The sequence below is a fragment of the Xylocopa sonorina genome, chromosome 3, assembly GCF_050948175.1.
Source record: "Xylocopa sonorina isolate GNS202 chromosome 3, iyXylSono1_principal, whole genome shotgun sequence".
Lineage (NCBI taxonomy): Eukaryota > Metazoa > Arthropoda > Insecta > Hymenoptera > Apidae > Xylocopa > Xylocopa sonorina.
The window spans coordinates 15,119,996-15,141,595 of record NC_135195.1 but is presented as its reverse complement, the minus strand read 5'-3'; the positions used below and the strand labels follow the sequence as shown (position 1 = coordinate 15,141,595).

Below are 21,600 nucleotides of genomic sequence, written 5' to 3'. Positions count from 1 at the left end.
GCAAACGAAATTTCAACATCAAAATCACAATCTCATATAATTCTACATTTACTTAAAATAATTAGAATAATTAATTTGAAGAGAAATGTCGCGAAGATGATAAAAAAATAGTTCTAAGGATGCGCATACAGTGAATTAATCTAAATTTATTTAATAGTAATTATTTAATTCATTCGTTTCGAATAACATTTAACTATAAGATAAGTTGCATAAAATTCCAGTAAGGAATGCATCTCGAGAATGGCTCGTAAACTTCGGCAGATTGATTAAGTATACGATGGATTGTAGTTGATCTACTTCCTGTCCATAAGCATGAACCGTATCCGCTCTCTACTCTTGATTCTGCGATCTCACCTTACTGCGGTTTCTGACCTCTTTACAGCTTTTCATCTTTCATAGTAGCCATTAATTGCATCGTATTCTGGACATATTTTACTACATCTCAAGAAACGGTATAAATATTCCCCACATGCCACAGGTTAAGGGCAAGGGCTTCGTGTTACGTAAGCTCTACGATAAACATCTGCTCACAGGACATGCATTTTAATGGACTTCGACATAAAGGAATAGAAGTTCTTAGAAGTTATGCGATTGAATTTAATCGTTTGCCATTATCAACAGTGCTATAATAGTTGATACGTTATCGTATCAATATTAAAATATATATTATAATAATCCAGATAACAATAATCGCATAACACTTCAAAAAGCACCAGCGTATCATAGTGGTACTCCCAGGTTCCGTAACGCCACAGGGGTATCACCAGGACTACACGTATTGAAATAAACCAGAACCGCACGCGGTGATGTTCCATCCACATTATGAACGAATATTAAAAATGACAAAATTAAACAGTTTATTCATTTTGATTCTAAAATAGATTAACGTGAAACAAAGATATAAGATTATACTTGTTTTTATTATTTTTTATAATTTAAATCGATACCGCGATTGTTGGTTGTAAGCGAGAATGTAAAGTAACGTGTGTAAATATAAATAATAAATACTACATATCGTGCAATTTTAATAGGAAAACAGATTTTAAACCTCTATTGTATATCATCATATTATATATAATTTTTATGTTTCCCGCTTTAAAGGTAAGAGAGAGAAAGGTATATAAAAAAGCTATAGGAGAGAGTGAGACAGATGATACCGTCTCTTCTGTAGAACCCCTGGCGCCATCTCTGTGAAAAGTGCTCAAACTGGTCGCACAGCATTATCGACAGCGAAGTAAACTACTCAAGAACTACTAGCGCCATCTCTTGGAGGAGCGTTAAAACTGATCGGGTATTAGTTTCATTATTTTCCACAGAGATGGCGCTAGTGCTTCTGTAGTTCACTTCGCTGTCGATAATGCTGTACGACCAGTTTGAGCACTTTTTACAGAGATGGCGCCAGGGGTTCTTGAGTAGGGTAGGTAATATCTGTCTCACTCTTTCGTATGACTTTCATATATATCTTTCTCTCTCTTACCTCGAAAGCTCTTTCTGCTATTTACATGTTGCTAAGAAACGTCTTTGTAATGTAAACATTAAACGATGTAGAAGACTGAAGTAATGCATGTACGCTTATTGTACTGGCATTTTTGTGATAAGCGAGAATATTTTATTAAGGAATTACTGTTTTAAGTTAATATACTATTAATATGGTCAATGATGAGGATATCGATTTCGTCAAGGGATGTGTACAACATGTAGAAGATAAGAAAGAACAAGATTTAAGTCTTTGTCACACGTATCCTATTATAAATAAACTGCCAGAAACGAATGTTCTTACTAATGATACTAAAAATATACGAAAATTAAGTCAGGAAGCAACATTAGCTGAAGATGGATTGTACGTGCCCGACAATCCATTTATTTACAGTGACGTTAATCTCTCTGAGTTTAATAACATGAAGTTTTTAGAATATGAGTTGAAACGCAAGTTCTCTGGTAAATTATTGGAGATCGTAATTCGTGAAGTAAAGATCGATACGTTAAATGATCGATCGGAACCAATACAAATTACATCAATTCACTTGTTATTTAAACGGAAAGTTATATGCAAAGCGAAGAGTCCATTCAACAGAAAATTGCATAAATTGTTAATCAAAACTTGCGAATGTAATAATCTCTCCATACAAGTATATGCAAAAAGTGGTCAGTCCAGTATATTGCCATTACCATTGCCAAGGCGTAATGTTGAGAATAATAAAGTAGAAATAGATTTTGCAATAGGTGACAATTTTGGTAAAATACATGCTGGGACAGTAATATGTACAGTTACATTAACTAATTATGGAGAAGACAAGCAGGAGTCATACATGACTCATTTTTATAAATTAACTAATGACCCAAACGATCCACAAAATAGTCTATCTTTATTTAGGCCTTCGAAAAGCATTCGCAAGAAACAAATCAAGTATTTTTTACTGCAGGATCCAGCATTAATTTTTCCTACAGATTCAGAATTTGCCCCTAAGAAAGTTCAAACAGAAGATATTAAGGCACCAGATATAGTTGTAACCGAGCAATCTGTATTCTCTCTACTTGATATATCATTTAGAAACTTATTCCGAATTAACCGTCCTCTAGAATCACTGTCCGATACGCGTAAGCATCACCCAGTAGGGAAAACAGTTTTGAATGTTATCGTTCTACGAGGAATAGAAATTCCAATTAGAGAAGAGTCTGCGTTAGTCCAACCATTTGTAGAAGTTGAATGGGGTAATACAATTCATGTAACTCCTGTAGCAGAAGGGCCTGCACCTATATGGCAACAAACAATGCACTTTGAATTACCAAAGCAAACTGAGCAGCATTGTATAAAGTTTCGTTTGTACGATCAGCATCCAATTTGGGGTTCCCAATGGCTAGGTGAAGCCAGAATTCCTCTCGAACATAACAGAAATTATCAAGAACTTGAACGGTGGATTACATTATCTCCTTTGCTTAGTCCAGTTCTGTTATTTGGATATATTCAAGCTAGTCCTGGTCGGTCATGTACTCGAATTTACGTTCTGATTAAAATGGAAGATCTGAGTGCTCCTAAATCAGTTGAAGGTACTAGTATAAACGCATTACTAAAGGGTATTCAAAGATCTCTCGTTACATCGTGCAAAATTAATGGTGTGGAAAATCCAATGGATGCTGCGAGACTAGCGATGCTTTTGCCATCATTGCCGAATCATTACGGACCGATTACGCCTCGTCAAGCGTTAAATATAAGGAAAGTGGATCACTATGGAAGAGCAGCCTTACTTGCAGTGTTGTTACAAGGTTTTGATTTAAAAACATATGTGTTATTAGGCAAGTAGCGATTTTATATTTGAAGTAAAAAGTTGAAATTTCTTTGTAATATAAATTTAAATACAATAGGTTCTTCCCAAGTAAGTAAGTGGACATCATTTGTCCTAAGTACTAGCGAGAATGGAATATGCACCTTATGGGATGCAGAGATTGGATGTTATTATAAATTAGATGATAGCAATTGTCCATTAATGAAAGTCTCCCGTTTGATTAATTGCTCTGGTGTTAGTATATCGATATGTATGGTATTAATGCGTTTAAAATGGCATACATCATTACTATACAAATAGTTTAATATATTTATAGATATGGAAAAATCTACAAAAATCTGTTCTACCACATAATCTTAAGTATGATGTGAAATTAAGCAAAGAATGGCGACCAGTTGATGCTATTAATTCAGGAAAAACTGATCATACTGTTCAAGTACTTGAACTAAGTATTACAGAAGAGGAAATGAAAGAAATGAAAAAATCTGCCATGAATATAGAACAGGCCTTAAAAGATAAGCTAGCTCACTGGCGTAGTACAATTGGTTTGACAACAATTTTTAATCGACATGCAACGGCCATTTTGCGAAACTTTATCTTTAAAATGGAACCTTCTTCAGAAGTACAATTGGACAAGAGAGATTTGAAACAATTATACAGAGCTTATCATGTTCATGGTTTTATTTTGAACAAGCGTGAAAGTCATATTGATGATCTAAGCGAACAGTTACGTGCAACAAAGATTTATAACATTAATGGCCCAGTTGAATTTGCTGTGGTGTATTACATACAGCCTTATGTTGGTAAAATCTCTTCTACTTGGTTGGCTGTTATAATCCTTAGAAGTCGTGACTAATTAATTTGTATATAGCGTATATCATTATTGAGATAGTTAAATATATAGTACAATCTAAATGAATGCTCTCATTAACGTTTCGTATATAAAAAATATAAAAGAGAGAGAGAGAGAGAGAGAGAGAGAGAGAGAAGCACAATCATTCTTATACTAGATTAAATTTTAGTTTGATTTCAATACATACACATATTATAGTGATAATATATATAATGTAATACAGTCTTATAATGTTTGTATTACTATTAGTTTATTGAAATTTGCCGTTTCAGTATTATTAGAAAGGTATGGTGAATAAATGTCGTTAGAAATGAACGTAATGCATCTATTAGTTTTTTCGCATTGCGCAGCAATGCTTCTTTTATAACAATTACAATATTCTTTACATGTTACGACAGTAATAAAGTGTATATAAACCATGCTTTAGAAATGTTTTTAAATAATCAGACACGTTACTTGATTGACAGCATTTAATTGATTTTTACAGACGATTGTGATGATATATTTCGTATGTATGTACATCACGCTTGGACTCGAAACGAAATTTAGAAAAATTTTTACAACAATTATGTATTCTGTTTTTCACCGACGACTTTTCATTTGTGGCATAATATCTAAATTTTCTGAAGGATCTGTGTATAAAAAAGTCTCACTGTTTTGGTACTCTTTTTTTTTTTTTTTTGGAACTTGTAAAACTTTCCGTATGTAATTAATATGTGTATGTAAAATATTAATTGTAGAAAAACGTTCCGTATAAATGTTTATCTAACTTATCCATATATTACCAATTGACATAGTGAATCAGTTTTTGTCTTAAATTAAACTCAAACGAAAATTACTGCTAGTTTGTTACGGACACATTATTGATCATCTTGTATAACTAACAACAAATATCTTTAATTACCCTACAAATATCATAGCATTATATAAGAAATTAATTAAATAATAAAATCATTTACAAAAACAACATTAGGCTTGTTATAATAAAATTCAAAAGAATTTTCTTTACAACGTTTACGATGATGGTTCACGATTGTGTCGGAGTAGCGTTTCCCATTTATTCAGAAAACTCGTTTCTAACATATCTGAATATCACGATATAATATTAACTAGACGTCAAATGTGCAATAGTTGGTACGTTCTCAACGTGACCGTCATATTTGAATTCTAATCTTTGATTTACCGCGAGAAAGAACTACAGGCAGTTTTCGATACGACGATTTTCGTTTCGTTTTGTTTTCTTACAAGGCAGATTTTTAACCGTTGCTCACAGAAAAAGGATCGCTTAGTTTAAGCATACGCAACTCGTTATCGTACTCGATCACACTGGACCTGGTATAATTCGTCTATTGACGACTAAACAGCTAATATACTCGACTAATTTGTATTTACAGTACCTCGGACCAACGAGATCCGTCGATGGTCGTGTTCTGCTGATGGGCCAGGAATAAAAAAATCGCAGGCCGATAGATTATAGTCACGTCTATGTCGATCCGTCACAGAAACATCGGGCTTTTCTCATTAAACCCAATTTTTCAGCAAGTGGTTTAACATATTGTGCATGGCTCGTAAAGAACGAAACGACAGGAGTGAGAAGTAAAAATGCTAGCCGAATACGTTTCGGTTTAAGGTAATCGTTACCGATGGAACGACATTTCGAGGAGTTTCCGTCCGCTTTCGTTTTATAACCAACTATAGTTTTTAATTTGAGCGACGTTGAAATTTTAGTGAACAACTTAATAGTGCTTTTTTCATTGAATCTTCTTGGCTACACCGTTCGCGTATCCATTGGCGTGTCCATTCTTCATTTTTCCATTGCACACGACTCCGTCGATTACTTTGTTGGCAGCTTTCATTCTTTCCAATTGCCTTTCCGCGTATGCTTGTTTACCCTAGATAATGTTTTACGTAAGTTAAATGCATCAATTAAATACAGTGCTCTAAGCAGTTTAGCTTTTATACGTGTACGTATACGTGTATGTGTGTATTTTTTACGTTACCTTGGCAATGTACGCTTTCGCGTAAAAGTTTCCGAATAGAACGATGAAAGAGATCATGTAAATGACAAGAGCATACTGCATCCAAAGTGGGAAATCGCATCCCGATCGAATGCCGTTAATACCCAAGATCAAGGCAGTGGTGAACTGGATTAATTGAAGAATTGTCAAATATTTCTTCCACCAGAGGTATTTAGCTACGGACGGGCCAAGCGCCGCCAAGCCATAGTACGAATACATGAGAACGTGGATGAAGCTGTTTACCATCGCTGGTAGGAAAGCTGAAATATACAAATTTCTAATAAACAATCCGTTCTCTGTTATTATACGTTAATTATCTACTCACGCGTATCATGTATCATTTTGCAATTGCTTAGAATGTTTAACACGGATGAATACTTACTAGATCCGCTTGGGACCCACTTAATACCGATCCACCATAATGAAAACATGGTGGAGTGATGGTAAACGTGAAGGAAGCTTAATTGATTGTCCTTCTTCCGCAAAATGAAGAAGAACGTATCACAGAACTCCAAAAGTTTGCTAAAGTAGTACCACCAGACGGCATGTGCAATCTAATAACGAATACCAAGCATTAAACGAATATGATCTTTGAATGTACACACAAAATTTATTTTATATACTACTTTCATTATACCTGCAGTTCATCTGGTCGAGTAACTTGCCTAATCGGCTGGCATACGTAGCTATAACGTAACCTGGTGGAGGCAACGAATAACTGCAAACGACAAACGAAGTATGAATCTAAGTATCGATGGATATTAAAACGAAGCAGCGCGTAGCCAATTTTCATGGTGAAAGTAATATACCTGAATCGCGATGTATGCGTTAAGACAGGCCATCGCGAGATTGTACGGAACGAGCGCCCACGTTAGCTTGAAGGCTTTTCGATTTCTCATGACCTTTGGCCCTGCCCATACAATGAGTAAATACAACATTGTGTATATCAAAGTAGGTTTCGGCGAGTCGACCAGAAGCCACCCTCTCGTTCGTTCATCTGCAGATACATTAATTTTAAATTAAAAAGGTGAATCGTTTCGTTTGCTGTTTTAATGTCAACACTCACCGGCAAGGGATAGCGTCCAGAGGTAGTAATCGTAGGCGTCATTTATTAGAGTTGCCGTGGAATTGATTAAGTTCGCCATTGCCTGGAACAAAAGCACGAGAATTGTTTTATTAATTACTTATTGCACGTGCATATCGTATGCTACACTTATCGAAATCCACCTACAGTAGAAGTAAACTAAGCGCAGACGTGGAAGCGCATGGAGGAACAAGGCTGTATGTACGCTTATCTGTTACTGTACACAATTACTACGTTAATCTTTACTTATATAATTGTTTAGAGTTGTTATACCGAAAACATTGCACGAATTTCATTCTAGTAAGAATTTGTAATTCGTTCGACCCAAAGTGGACACGCTGGGATTATCTTCCAACGCGAATGTAAAGGCAGTTTCAATTACTAGAAACATATCTAAGAAGTTAATAGTTCTCAGTTGCGTTTCTTAAATTAAATTCTTCTCGAAGAATGCTTATAAATTGTAACAAAAGTATGATATTGCTTCTTCAAGGATAACCATAAATACGTTTAAGAACTCAATTAATCCCGACTAATGTTTAAAACAGCCTTACACCTGTTTTCTCCTGACCAACGATTATCTTTTATGTATTTTTTACTTAGTAAATCAGTACAACATCTATCAACGGAGACGTTGCAACTTTGTTAAAAGCACTTCGGATAGTTGAAGTTCGTTTGTATACATAGTTAATCTGCTAATATTCTCTAAAATCCAATCTAAAACTTCATCTGTAAAGGTAATACATATCTATATGCCAGTTAACATCTAATCTCCGTATCAAATAATATTTAATAATTTCTATGACTATAACATTTCGAACTCTAACTGCATGCGCGAAAGGCGATTCGTCAAGTGTGACGAATGGCGCCTAGAGTACCGTCACCTTTCTCTACTTCATACACCATCGCTGAAAGAATACTTGTACGCTTAGAGAACACTTGTAATTCATATTCACAAATTTAACCATGAAACGCATCAACATCCAATTACAGACCATTCGAAGAGCAACTTTTACTACCTTTTTTTGATTGTGTTACGATCAATCGAAAAGGAGCGATTACAAAAGAAGAAGGAATTGAAGCTTTCATACTTTGATTTCGTTCGCTAACGCGATTGGTCGTCGTTATCCTAGACTTAACGAGCAGGTTTAACGCGCGTTGTCCGGTCGTTCGCTTAAAGTTGGAAACAAGTCATATATAACTTTCACGGTGTACCGAACAGAACGAACGCTATCTCCCGATCGTCCGTCAGGGAAACACGTTCCGTTCGATCTTTCGAGCGGCTCGATTTCGAGCGGGTTCGATGCACCGATGGTAAGGTAGGAATGTCTACTTTCATTCGCGGTCCAACTTCACCGTGAACTTGCAACAAGTGCAAGTGCATCGCTCGGTTTGTACAGCGTGTTTAACTTTCATTCCGTTTTAATTGGGACCTTATGAGGCATAGATCTCGCATCAGTGAAAACATTACCATTTTTTTCTAGTCGTTCTCTATTCAAGATGGTATTTTCGATTCTATATCGTGAAACGAAACCAATTTTTTGTTTACAGGGTATAAACTAACGGCTGCGAACAAAATTACGCGCGATTCGCTGGTAATCGGACTTAAATATGACTGATATTAAATTTTAAAAGAAAAAATATTGCAACACTGACGGAAGTCTTCCGAAGCAACCACAACGCAATCATTAACCTTAATTGGAAGTAAAAATATTTTAATAATACCATTACTACGTAAAAGGGGGTTTGCGTTCGTAATTGTTTTAATAAGAAAGCATGTAAATCTCCGAAGAACAACGGTTTTTCCTCGACTATTAAACCAGTGGAACGAATGGATGACATTTCTTGTCCTTTAACCATAAGGAAATCGTGATATCGATTTTTATTAATCGTACACCTTTGGCGCGGCCACACCGGCGTTGATTTTCAAACAGCTGGCCTACGCGCGAATGATTTCCAGGGAGAAAGTACCGATAAAGTCAATTTATAATCGCTGGAAGCTGAGTGAAATCATCTGCACAGACCAGTTTCTTTGCTGTGGCAACGGGACGTGTCGTTGCACCTCACAATCGACATTTAATATAAGCCATTCATTACTTGGATCGATAAGCTAATTTTCTAGGCAGAAACGAACCGTTTGGCTGTACATTTAGCACTGTTTCTCCTAACTCGGATATTTTATTGGTTTTTAAGTATCCTTTTAGTATCGTTAATAGATCCTCTTATTTAATTGTGAAATCTGCACATTAATTGCAAGCAACATGATTAAGACACTTTCAACACTTTGTTACTTTTGGTCCATATAATTCTACTTTATTTCTTCTACTCTACCACTTTCCTAGTGTTTCATTTTTATCACTAATTTTATTTATTATAAATTATTTTGTAGTTTAAAAATTTCATTCTAATAGATCCACTATAAAGATTCGTTAGTAGACAAGATACTCAGATTGCGGTTGAATGAGAAATTGATTTATGCTTCGCTTGCATTCGATTTCTTACTCGTAAAGAGCGGACGCATTATTATATGTATGTCAGCTGAGTTATGTTTCCGTGATACTTTCTTTTTCGGGAAACTACTGTTTGTCCGAATAATATTTTGCACTCGTTGAAACACAAGATTCACCGATACGATCAATTACATTACAGTGCATGATTTAACCTTTTGTATTGTAATTTTAAGTAGACGATACGCTTTTCACGCAATGTACTTTCTGCATTTTTCTACTTATAGCGTCAAGGAATTTTTCATCGTACAGCAGAAATGGAAAAGACATTGCAAACATCTTAACGATTATTGGTAATATAAGCCTGACGATTACCTTTTTATGAATTTTTTTAATTTACTATACGTTCTCCAAAAGATTTCAAATCACAAATTCCCCATAAGAATCCACTACGAGGGATTCGATAAAAAATTCCATTTGAAAATGCAACTGACTAGAATCCAATTGTAGTCCTATTTTTCGGATGTCCTCGAATACACGAATCTCAGTTCCACGAAACTAAACTCCCACTACACGTTTCCCATGTAAGCTTCTCTCGTCTCTTACCTCGAATGTCACTGATCAGTCGGAAAGCTAACGGTGGTGTTCTGGTGATCCTTCCTGTCCTCCCGTCTCGCGCGAACGGCGAACTTGGAGTATGTGTCGTATCGTTGCAACTCTCCTCTCCGTGACCAAGATGGGAAACGGTCACAAAAATTCTCGCGTACCAACGATCCCGATTTCCCTTCGACCGTCTACTGGTGCACGCAGTCGCGTCCTCCGTCAAAGTAGCATGACCCGTAACGGGGACCGATACGACTTGTCGAGCAGCTGACACCAGCGGAGGTGCCGCCAGGGGATCTTCGGTGATCTCGACTCGTGGTTCACGGGAACGAGGGATCGTGATACGACGAGGTCGATCGGCAAAGTGACAGCGCCTCGCAGCCGCTCCGCAGGTCCGCTTTATAACTTTTGGTGTCGTCCGTCGACGATGCTCTTGCTGGTGGGCAAGTCTCGCGTCCCCGGAGGTGGTACGATTTCATCGGCACGTGAAACGTTAAATGAGGCCAGAACCCCTCCGCTTATGGTAGGTTACGTCGATCGTGGGGATAGATCGCGCGGAATCGGTCAAAACGATCGAGACGCGTGTTCCCACCCCACGCGGCGCTTTTGCCTGGTCTCGTCCTATCCCTCCTTTCGCGTTCCCGTCGAGGAGAACGAGCTAGCCATGGTCGAGGGGAACCCCTCGCGCGACTGTTCAGCTGCCACCACCTTCGATCAGAATGAAACCGTGATGGGATCGGTCCGAGCAGCACTGGCTACACGACACGTTTAATCTGACCCCGATTCGAAGGTAAAGGTTGGAATGTTCGGGTGGATTTTTCGAATTGTTCGGCCAAAGATGCTGCGGGAGGTTCGATAGTGATTTGGGACGGGAGAAAGGGAAAGGGAAACGTAGGGGAAGGTAGGACAGGTGGACGATGAAAGGAGGTTGGGTTCAAGGATGAGCTTGAAGTACAAGGAAGCTACGTTTGTTCCGTATGCTGGATGGTTCTTTTAAATATCGAGGAGGTACAGGATAAAGGAAAGTGGCTGGGGTACTATTAACACGTGGCTTCCGGAAACTGGGGGCGACAAATTTTTGAATTGAGGCAGGTCCAGCTTCCAGCATAAATTCGATAAACTACCAAGGCTTGTGCAACAGCTTTAAATATTTTTTATGCTTGATTTTATGGGAATTGAAAATGACACGGCGTTGAATTAAGGCAGATTAACTTCTGAGAATAAATTTGATCGAGTGGAGCCCCAGTAATTAACTTATTAAATAGCGTCGAGTGTATATTGAATATCGTGGTGGATTAAAAAGAGAAGATATTGAATTATAGAGCATTACGTGTCAGAAAATATATGGAAACTGCTAAAATATTACGATGTTCACACTCGTGGATGCAGGAAACCATTATATTGGGCTATAGTTTACGACTTGTCTTCTTTTCCTAGTTCCCAAAGGCATAGGTAGGCAGAGTCAAATAGCATTAAAAGTCGACGCGATCTCCCTTCTTTTTATTTCATCAGCATTACTTTTTTTTTCTTTCTCATGGAACATTTATAGTATCAATTACCCTATATACACTACAAGTAGTCGTAAAGACATGCACGGAACTATTTTACGACAGCTTCAAGAAAGCCCCCGCGGTCAGATGCAAGGATTTAAATATGGATCCAAGAGAAAGCGATGCAAGGTGTAAAACTCGTCTTCGAAGCAACAAATTAATATGGGTCAGTGGTCCTTAGCCATGAAACACGTCTCCAAATATGTGTTCAAATTGATTTGCTCCGCCAACGCTGGACATTTCTTCTAGGCTTATCCTGTCACCTTCTTCTTAAACGCACCGAGTTTTTCTACTCAAAGTAGGTCTGTTTTACGGTTCATGCTGATTTTGTTGTTTTTGTTATTTTCATTTCGAGAGTATGGATACACCGTTGTATATAGATTGCAGCATTTGATTGTGTTTGAGAGGCGTTTGTGGGGCTATAAAATTAAGGATGGCTAGGAAAATGAAAAGAACAGAGTTTGATTACGAAGCTTCTCATTGAAAAATGTTATGTTCCGTATGTTCCTCAGATTTTTCGACTGTTACAACGGTGTATTTGAAACAGAGACGTGTTCCGCTATATTGTGGAATGTAGTGTGACTGCAAGAGACAATCTTGTATCTAATTTATTGTTCGTATCCTGAATGGTATGTTCATCCTTGTTTTTAGTGTAAAGCGTTATGTTAATGAGGAGGGCGAGGCAGGTCGGCGGGAAGTGTTGGTAATTTTTTCAGTAAGATCAGTGTAATAGAGGAGGCACGTTGTCGCTTGTTTAGAACAACCACGCTGAAAAATAAATTGGGACGACGATGGATATAATGGCAGCGTGAACAACCGATAATAAGGTGAGGAATTCAGTTTTAAATCTCCACAAGTGTGTAAAATATTCTGACGTATAATTCTGATGAAATTTGAAATTTACTAAGCCATTGGTTTTTGAGATAACTGGACGTAACATTCATCTTCTTTTTAAATCAGAAATACATCGGAACGAAATTTACTTAATTTAAATAAAATAGTGATATTAAAGGATATAAGTCATATTTTTAATTTTACCTCTTAATATGAATATTCAAGTGTCGAAGAGAATAAATAATATTTTTGTGACATAAATTCAACGTATATTTCGCAATAACTTCCTCGACAAATAACTTCCTCTAGCGTACCAAAAAAAAGAAAAAGAAGGCAGAAGAAATGGAAGAAACTATGCATTTGATATGCAAATATTCGTGCTTCGTTTGCATAAAAATCGCCGACCTGTCAAACGTATCCGTGCAACATTTTTTAATGAACCAATAAGACCTAAAAATAAATTTTATTTTTAAATCGCCCACCGAAATATCCAACCAAAATATCTCGTTCAGACACTGGAAGTGTGGGTTGCATTTAGCACTCTTCTCGTTTAATGCTTTAAGATCAGACATACCTTCGCAAATTGCTTGGCAAATTTGGATTTTTGAAGATGATATTGTTGTTTAATGTTATTGATGAAATATTATTCAACGTTTTACCATCATCAATCGTATTCTGTAATCTGGTACAAAAGAGAATGCGCGGGAACGACTGAAATTTCTGATTAACATCAGAACTTTCCTCGTGTATTAATTAAGCGACTGTGCTCACATGTCTGAACGGAAGTTATAGCCATCCGTTCTTTATTAGCGTGAAAATTCTGAACCCAATAAACCCATTTTTTACGCACCAGTTCTCCTATTATGGCTATCAAGAACATTACGAAAATCCGAGGAGATGGCAATGAATTTGAGCGGTGGACACCGTGCCTCTTTGAAGAAGCACGCAGACGGAAGTGCCAGGGAACCAGTTTCGGTCTCCTGGATATTTAGTGGGCCGACCAGTCTGAATGCTTCTGTTAGGCTCGTTTACAGGCTGACATTACTGATACCAGAAGCCCGGTAAAACTATAATATTAACATCGAAGAAGAAACGGCATGAATTTTTTTTTTATTACGACATCGTGAGATAAGAATATGCCAATGATTACGAAAGTGATTTGAACCGGATCTTTTTCCTTGCGAGCTGTTTCGTCTCATCGCGTCGAGGAGAGCCTCTTTTTACTTTAACGGTTTTCTTGGAGCCTCTTTTTCCTTGAACGCTTTAGTATTTTGTCTCCATGGCGGAATTAAAAAAAAGTTTGAAATGTATTTTAAGTATTCGTCAACTGATGGACGGAAGTGTGCATTATCTCCTAATTGAGTGACATTTTTTGTCGAAAAATATACCTGCAGCTATGTTTGCCTTGTCCCAAAAGACGAAAATGGTAATTTCTTCAAATTTTTTTGAAAGAAGAACGATGTTATGGAATAATTTATTAGATCTGCGTCTGATAGCCCTAAATCGATCAATTTGAAAGAATAACGGGTTTCTCTTATATTTTATTCAACGTTAGAAACTTTTTTCAGGAATGGTATCAGTAGAGAGACAATGGTCGTAGAATTTACGTTGATAATGAACAACTATTATAATATCAAATAGAGTCACATGACCTAGAGTCTAAATCATCTGAATGTTAAAGATATAATTTATTTTTTTATCGGAATATTTTCCTCTCTCTTTCTCTCTTAACAACTGTAAGATAAGAAAACATTTTAACCACAAATTGCTGTTTCCACATGTCAGCGTCTATATCAACGAGTACTTTACATTCGCATTTGCTGAACGAGTCGAAATATTTATCAAACCTAAAGTATATTTACAGTCTGTCACAAAAGTCTACACGCGCATTGGACTCGTTTGAGACCCGTGTTTTAAATGTCCGTTTTCCGACGCGCATTTGGTCCCTGGTCGAAAGATAAATGTCAATGACTTCTCGGACGCTCATTAAGGAATCGTCTCCAACGATTCCTCGAGGAAGTCGTTCCATTTTCTGGCCATCCGAAGTGGAGAGAAAAAAATAATCTATTCCGTGATCCCTGTCTATTTATAGTACTATAAATGGACATTAAATTTGCATTAGAATAGAGGGGAGGAATTTCCTTTTCCCTTTCCGCTTATTGTACAAACTGTAACACGAAAATTAAAATACAATACGATGCAAAGACGGGATTTCCGTCAATGAGGATATTCTCGGTCAGGGGCGAGAAGGAAAAAAAAAAGGAAGCCGAAACGTGAAGAAAAAATGCACAGGCTGGTCTACAAACGCGCATACGCGTCGACGAAAGTAACCAACCCGCGCTTTCTCCTACTGCAATCAGATTTCTGCAGTTGGTTCATTCTTTTTGTCCCTTTCCTTCACTCCTACGCGGTTGATACTCGTCGAGATGTTATAAAATAAAGGTGAATCAGTTACGCCCCGTGGCAAACGATTCATGGACCGAACGGTAATTATCCGGAGGCGTTGCGATGCTCACATCGCGAGAGCAAGTGGAGATGAAAGTTAGTGACCCGTTTTTTGACGAAGGCGAGTCACTCGCCTCGATCTATACTTCGTTGTTCGAAAGGTGTCGATTGATTTGACGGAATAAATGTGAATATGAAAATAGTATCGCGGGGATGGATGAGCGAGCGTGTGTGATGCGAGCAATTGCATGAGCGCTTTGGAAATGAATGATAAGCGTAAAGAGTAGGCGAGAGAGAGTTGTGATGAGCGAACGTTGAAATTGAATGTAATCCAGTACGTTCCTTAAATTAGAATGCTCTTCTGTCCTCAGGTCGATCAACTCGTTTAAACGAAACTGGTTTGAATTTTGCAGAGTTATTCTTCAGAACAGAAGGCGTAGATTACGACGCGTGATTCCGAATACCCAACGACATCAGCTTGATTCTGATAATTTATACAGGTTTTGAATCCACTTCCTGCCCACACGTAGCATCACTTCGATCAGGTTCACAATGACGCAACGTTTGATAATGTATCTGATATTATTCTGAATAAATTTATATAAATAAAAGTAAATTTAGATATACTATTTAGTGCTACTTTGTTTCCACGTTTAATGAATATTTAACACGTATATCTATTCTATTTATTATTTACGCAATTTGAATAGATTTATTAAGACAGTTGTAGACAGGAAATTTCATCGAGAGGGAAACATCGAATATCAATTAAATCATTAAGTTAAAAGCGAACAAACGTCTCGTTCGTTTTGATTTCAATTAGATTTGTGGTTCCATTATTTCAGCTATTTATCGACAACTTTTTAACGACAATCGAAGATAACTATAATAGAGAAAAATGAAGTTGTTTGCGCGGACGAAACGGGACCAATAGAACCGAAGCTCGCCCGGGGCAAACTTTCATCCGGATTTCGTTCTTTCCCATTCGCATACGGGATCCGTGAAGCAAGTGCCGCTGTTGTTGACAGTATGTATTCACAACAATTACCACCGTTCTGCAATAATTATCGTTCCGTTTCAATTATGAAAATGAAACGTGCAAATTTGCATTTTCGACAGTAACACTGTTCGCCAAGTTCACGGAACGAAAACATTTTCTCATGAAATCTTCAATGTGCCAAACTTCTCTCGTGAACGAGCGACGTACAAGCTCTCGTAATTTAAAACGATGTACCTCGTACCGATAGGGACAGGTTGTGAAATTGACCATCGGTGGCACGAAATTACGCAAATCGGTCGCGTTTGCATTTTTTATGGCCCATAAAATATGCGATTGAAGCAAAGCACACGTCATAAAAGAATTCGAAATCTGCAATCCGTCAACAAGCATTTCCTGCGGTTTCAACACTATCACTTCACGACCATTACCAGGTAACAATGTTACGAAATTGTAACTTCGACAAGCCGAAGATAAGTAAATTGTCGCTGCTCGTTGTTTCACGCGGATCTATATTCTACCAGCAGCGTGACGCGCACGATTATTGTTAAATTAAAAAGAAGAAAGTATGCTACCCGTCCGCGTGTTTTCGATCGGTTCTTAGAAAATCACATATAACGGAGCTAATGGATACTCGACAAATTCCCGTTAAGAAATACGGAACTTCCCTGTTAGAGGCGACGATCGATCGTTATCCTCGATCAAAAATACCTTTCGTCGCTCTAATCTGAAGCACCTAATGACACACTTCGCGTTACGCGGCCGCGTGTATCGCGGAAACGAACGTTATGAAATGTTTACCGAGCATGTGTCCAACGAAACAATATTTAACCGTGCTCTTTAAACATTTGTTGAAGTGTTACGAACATTCCGAGAAGAGAACCGATCCCGCTGTCGAACTTAAACGTTTCATTGTTTAAGAATCGTCATCTTTTCTCGATCATCGTTAGGATCTTACGACGTGCGATTGGATGTTCTCTATAAAGCATATAAAAGAACCTTAAAGGGAATTTAAGTATTCCTAACAATTTTTACTAAAAAGAAAAGAGTTTGTTAATATCGTAATTATAAGCGCTCGAGCAGAGAACGCGAGTGATCGGTGACATTATCATAAAAAGTGTTAAATTAATCATTCAACCCATTAGCATCCAGGAACAAACAAAATTCCATCGTGTTATCCTTAATTTTTCTACGAATTCATTATCCGCCACGCTGGAGCACTTTGGCCGACGATTCCCCCGCGATACGAGCGTTCGAACTTTCGAACGAACTCTTATCATTTCGCGGGTAATTTGAAAATGTATCTCGAATTCGATCTAAACGGCCGGACAAGTGAAACTGGCTGTGAGAATCGCGCGGGAGCCGATTATCGGAACGAAGGGAAAAGTTGTTAGACAGAGAGTGGTTCCTACTTCCTTTCTCTCGAGATAAGTCGCCGGCTTGCTTGTACGTCTACTGTAATCGTAGGTATTTCCCGTTTGCGTTAAAGATGCGAAGACGATCGTGGGTTATCATCGATCGTAGGATCGGAAACAATCGACACGATAAAGAAGAAATCTGCGCGTTTCGATGGACGTTGAACGTTGGATACGATTTATTCGTCAAGTAATCATAAACGATCAAGATGAGTGCGAAATCGATACGCGAAACGTAAGAAAGTAATAATCCTGTTTTACATAGATCGAGATAGTTGAACTTTGATATCTCAATTATGCGTTTCGAACGTACTTATGGAGAGTGTTGTTGTACATGTATTCTGTGTACAGTAAGTAATGTTAAGTATTTTTGGACAGATGAAACCGATTCCGTTATAACGACCGAAGTATCTCTGCCTCCACGGTATTTAATCCTTTCACTGTCCCGTAGTTCCTTTTTTATGACATTAACCAGAACGTTTTACAGCGAAGGTGCTAAATGTTCCATGTAAGTGCTCCCACCGAAAAGAATTCGAGACCGTGCTAAATATCTCAATAAAATGCTCAATCGGAAGAAAAACTATAAAAGTAGCAATGGAGCTAGCAATAAATATGTGCGAAAATTTTATTTCAAAATAAATTATGCGAAATGAAAGAGTTTGAACATTGTAAAAGTTTCTCCTTGCTAGAATCTACATATGTCCGGCTAAATATAGTATTCCCTATTTACTAACTTCTTGTCAATTCTCTTACGCCTAGTAAACATCCGAGAGCATTGAATATCACTTTCTATCGAGAACTGAAAATGAGCAGCCTGTAATAAAGGAAACCTGGGAAAGAATGGACACAACTGAAGAGCGATATCCAGTTACGATCCATTCGCACATATTTATCCTATTAAAATATATTTATATTTATTATAAACGTATAGACTGTAAATGTTGACCCGATTGAAAGAAAGAACCAAGAAGAAACAGCAAATGGTACTCATCGCGCGGGGAATTCAAGTAGCCAACCGCGAGGTGACAGGACGCAACGGAATGCGAAGGTGTACAATAATCGTAGAACCGCGTTCGACCAAGAGATTAGCGGTGAATCCTAATTTTCATCGCAGTCAATGCCAATGTCAACGGGAGGCATGTGTGCGAGCAAATTGCATCGCCATTCAATGGAACTGGTGATACATGCCGGCCCAATCGGAGGCTGCCGCGAACTTTCTTCTGTACCAAGCAGGCTGAGCTTACCAGCGCGATCACCTCGCTTTCGAGGTCAATGTCTAGGCCCGAGGGAACAGCGAGAGGCATATGGGGTGCTCAGGAAGGAGCTTTCCTTCCGGATCCCCTCAATTGTGCCAAAAGATGGTAAATGTAATAGTTACGGCGAGTACATCTACGCTAGAGAATGCCTGTGAGCATTCGCGAGTACGCATCAGATCGGAGAACAATAACAAAGTGGACTTTCTACGTATTTTTCTCCGTCGCAGCTATTTTGGAAGCAAAAAGTAATCGACGCGTTCGATTTCTATACCGAGGTTGCAGTAACTTACAGTGTAATCGATTCGGCTGTTACGCTTTGCGCTTTTTTCTTTCTTTTTCCTTACTCGAATCGGTTCTTTCTTTTTTCCTTCGATTTCTCCGCAGATCGATTCGCATTTTCAGCCGTACACCACTGTTCGAAGAGGCAGCGAAAGTGAAATCCGCCGGACGCAACCAGCATGGAGGGATACCGCATGCATCTAATCGTAAACGTAATTTGTTCAAGCTTCAGATTACAGTCTTTCTAATCGAGCGACTTAACAACGAAAGTTACTTAAGAAAAGAGAGAAAAGTTTTCGAGTAACGCGAGTGGTCAAATTGTTGAATAATGCTTGGTATATCTTAGTACAAATCCGTCTGTAAACTATAGTTAAACTAATGTGGCAATCGCATGATCAAACTGATCAACATCATAAAGCAAAAAGAATGCTAAAAATTGTAATACAAAATTTTAATGTTCACACAATGGAATTTGTTGGACTTTGATCTACTCATATACTGTCAACGCTTCCAGTTCTTTCGAGAAAGGATTTGAATGCGCAATTTGAATCGTGTAAATTTACACGATAAACGAAGATTGTACAAAACGAAGCAAGAATTTTCTGAGTAAAGAAAAAAGGTGTGATACAATAAGTACACTTCCGTTGAACTCGCACGTTTCGAAAGCTGCGTCCTGTGTCCCCCCCTGCGGACTGCGAGGCTCTTCAAATCTTTTAATTGTTCATTTCATTTTAAAACCCCGCTCGATCATGATATGTCCCGGCAAACAATCATTTCACGTTGTTATGCGATAATTCGTCTCTAGAAACACTTTGCAGGGCCTCGTGAAACGCTTTCGAAGCTACACGAAGAATAATTACTTGACAACCGATATAGATGAAATTAGAATCAGACGCGTTCGATGAACTTACCGTCCGTTTTTTCAAAGTGCCACGGTGCTCATGTCAGGAACTCGGCCACTGGTGCTTTCGCGTCAAGGACCTCGCTGGCACGCGAGCATCATCGTTGTTGCCTGGGCCTTCGCTGTTTCGTTCACCCTCCGGCCTTTAATCGTTCCGATTTTACGAACAAATTCACGCAGCATTCATTCCACGCACTCTTAACGAATTTCCGGACGCGTACGGCTCACTGTGCACGATCCATCGGTGAAAATCGTGGGAGAAACGGCAGAGCAAAGCTGTTTCGGGTTCCTGGAGCGCGGACAGTGCAGGCGCCGGCTGGCCGCCATCATAGAAATCAATACAACCCTTAAGAGGAGCTCACGTCGTACGCATACTTTCACGGTTATTCCTCGTTTGCTAGCTGCGTTAACGAGATTTAAACGGGCTCACGTAGATCCCTATGATTTCTGAACGAATTTACGAGAGAACGGTGTCAGTCGTTCGACCAATATCCCATTACTAGTAATGCCGGTTTTGCACGCAATATTCGAAGATATTTGCCCTGTTCTTTTTTTCTATGTGGTAACAGAAATATTCGCTACTATTATCACAGACCATCAGTGGATTGAAATGGAAATTTTTTAATAAGGATATTTTCGATCGCACGTGTCGATCTTCTCTAATATAGTAGTTAAAATTTCAAAGAATATTAAATAACAGTTCATTAGCATTGAATGCGATACGAAAAGCATTGGCCATAATTCGACTCCAGTCGGTAAATTAGGTCGCGACGAACTACGCGAACGCTTTTCCTAAATTCCCCTTGGTTGTATAAGTTTGAACAATGTAAAAAGCGTGACTTTCGATGTTGAAGGCGAGCAAAAATGTGCAGGGAACATATTTGAGCAATAACCCGTCTGCAAATATAGAATCGCAAATATGCGTTAACGCGTATCCGCTTCCTGGATTACGGTCTTCCGTTATAGCCTTCACTTCCTCGGCATTTCGGCTGTGATTCTGTACGTGCACGTAGCTGACCAAGCTCGACACGATTTCTATCGTAATTGGCTTGCTTGAGAGAAGGATGGTTTTTATCCCATAATAGTGGGTAATTCGCAATAAGTGGCAAGAAATTTACTCGACAGTGCACAAATCAGGTAACACCATGGGATGCAGAACGAGATCGGGAAAAGGAGAACTCGTCCCTTTTTACTTGTAGAAACTTTGGACCAACCTGTACCTATAAACACTCGTTCGATGCTTCCAGTAGATGTAAATCAAAACGACGAATCTGATTGCTTCATCGCTGAAAAGAATTGAGAGTTTATTATTTAAGTAGATTTCGATCAGACTCCGGAACTTTGTTATAATTGAGAATTATAATTGAGAAATTTTTTTCAGGAACTTTGTTATAATTGAAAAAGAGAGCGGTCGAAATATTTCAAGGATCTGAAAGGCGATTCGAGTCTGGATTTACATGTAATAGTAAGAGGTGCCGATGGTTTACACGAGGAAAGGTTCAGGATTACGTTACGCTTTCTCGAACTATACATATGCAGAAACTTGTACGTACACTTTGTATACGTTAAATGTGCACAATGGAAATCCTCTTTCCAATCGAATTGTATCCTGTTCAATTGAATTCCAGTAGCTGTTC

The 21,600-nt window shown here is 38.3% G+C and overlaps 3 protein-coding genes across 4 annotated transcripts in view; 2 read left to right on the top strand and 1 right to left on the bottom strand.

Moving 5' to 3' along the window:
• LOC143422434 (E3 ubiquitin-protein ligase RNF14) overlaps nucleotides 1-21,600 on the top strand; it is a 223,599-nt gene that overhangs the window by 5,559 nt on the left and 196,440 nt on the right. The window lies entirely within an intron of this gene.
• LOC143433580 (coiled-coil and C2 domain-containing protein 2A) lies at nucleotides 1,612-4,155 on the top strand. The gene is made up of 3 exons (XM_076910956.1): nucleotides 1,612-3,294; nucleotides 3,364-3,518; nucleotides 3,601-4,155. Exons 1-3 carry the CDS (start codon nucleotides 1,650-1,652, stop codon nucleotides 4,138-4,140), a joined length of 2,340 nt encoding a protein of 779 aa, XP_076767071.1. The 5' UTR covers nucleotides 1,612-1,649; the 3' UTR covers nucleotides 4,141-4,155.
• On the bottom strand, nucleotides 4,490-20,262 carry LOC143422310 (very long chain fatty acid elongase 4). Of its 2 annotated transcripts, none has more exons than XM_076892875.1 (7): nucleotides 19,974-20,262; nucleotides 7,222-7,303; nucleotides 6,965-7,152; nucleotides 6,793-6,873; nucleotides 6,538-6,709; nucleotides 6,138-6,415; nucleotides 4,490-6,029 (listed from the first exon to the last, which is right to left on the bottom strand). In XM_076892875.1, exons 2-7 carry the CDS (start codon nucleotides 7,298-7,300, stop codon nucleotides 5,889-5,891), a joined length of 939 nt encoding a protein of 312 aa, XP_076748990.1. In that variant the 5' UTR covers nucleotides 7,301-7,303; nucleotides 19,974-20,262; the 3' UTR covers nucleotides 4,490-5,888. The 2 variants fall into 2 exon arrangements, with proteins under 2 accessions (XP_076748990.1, XP_076748991.1); XM_076892876.1 differs by lacking the exon at nucleotides 19,974-20,262 and adding an exon at nucleotides 7,383-7,410.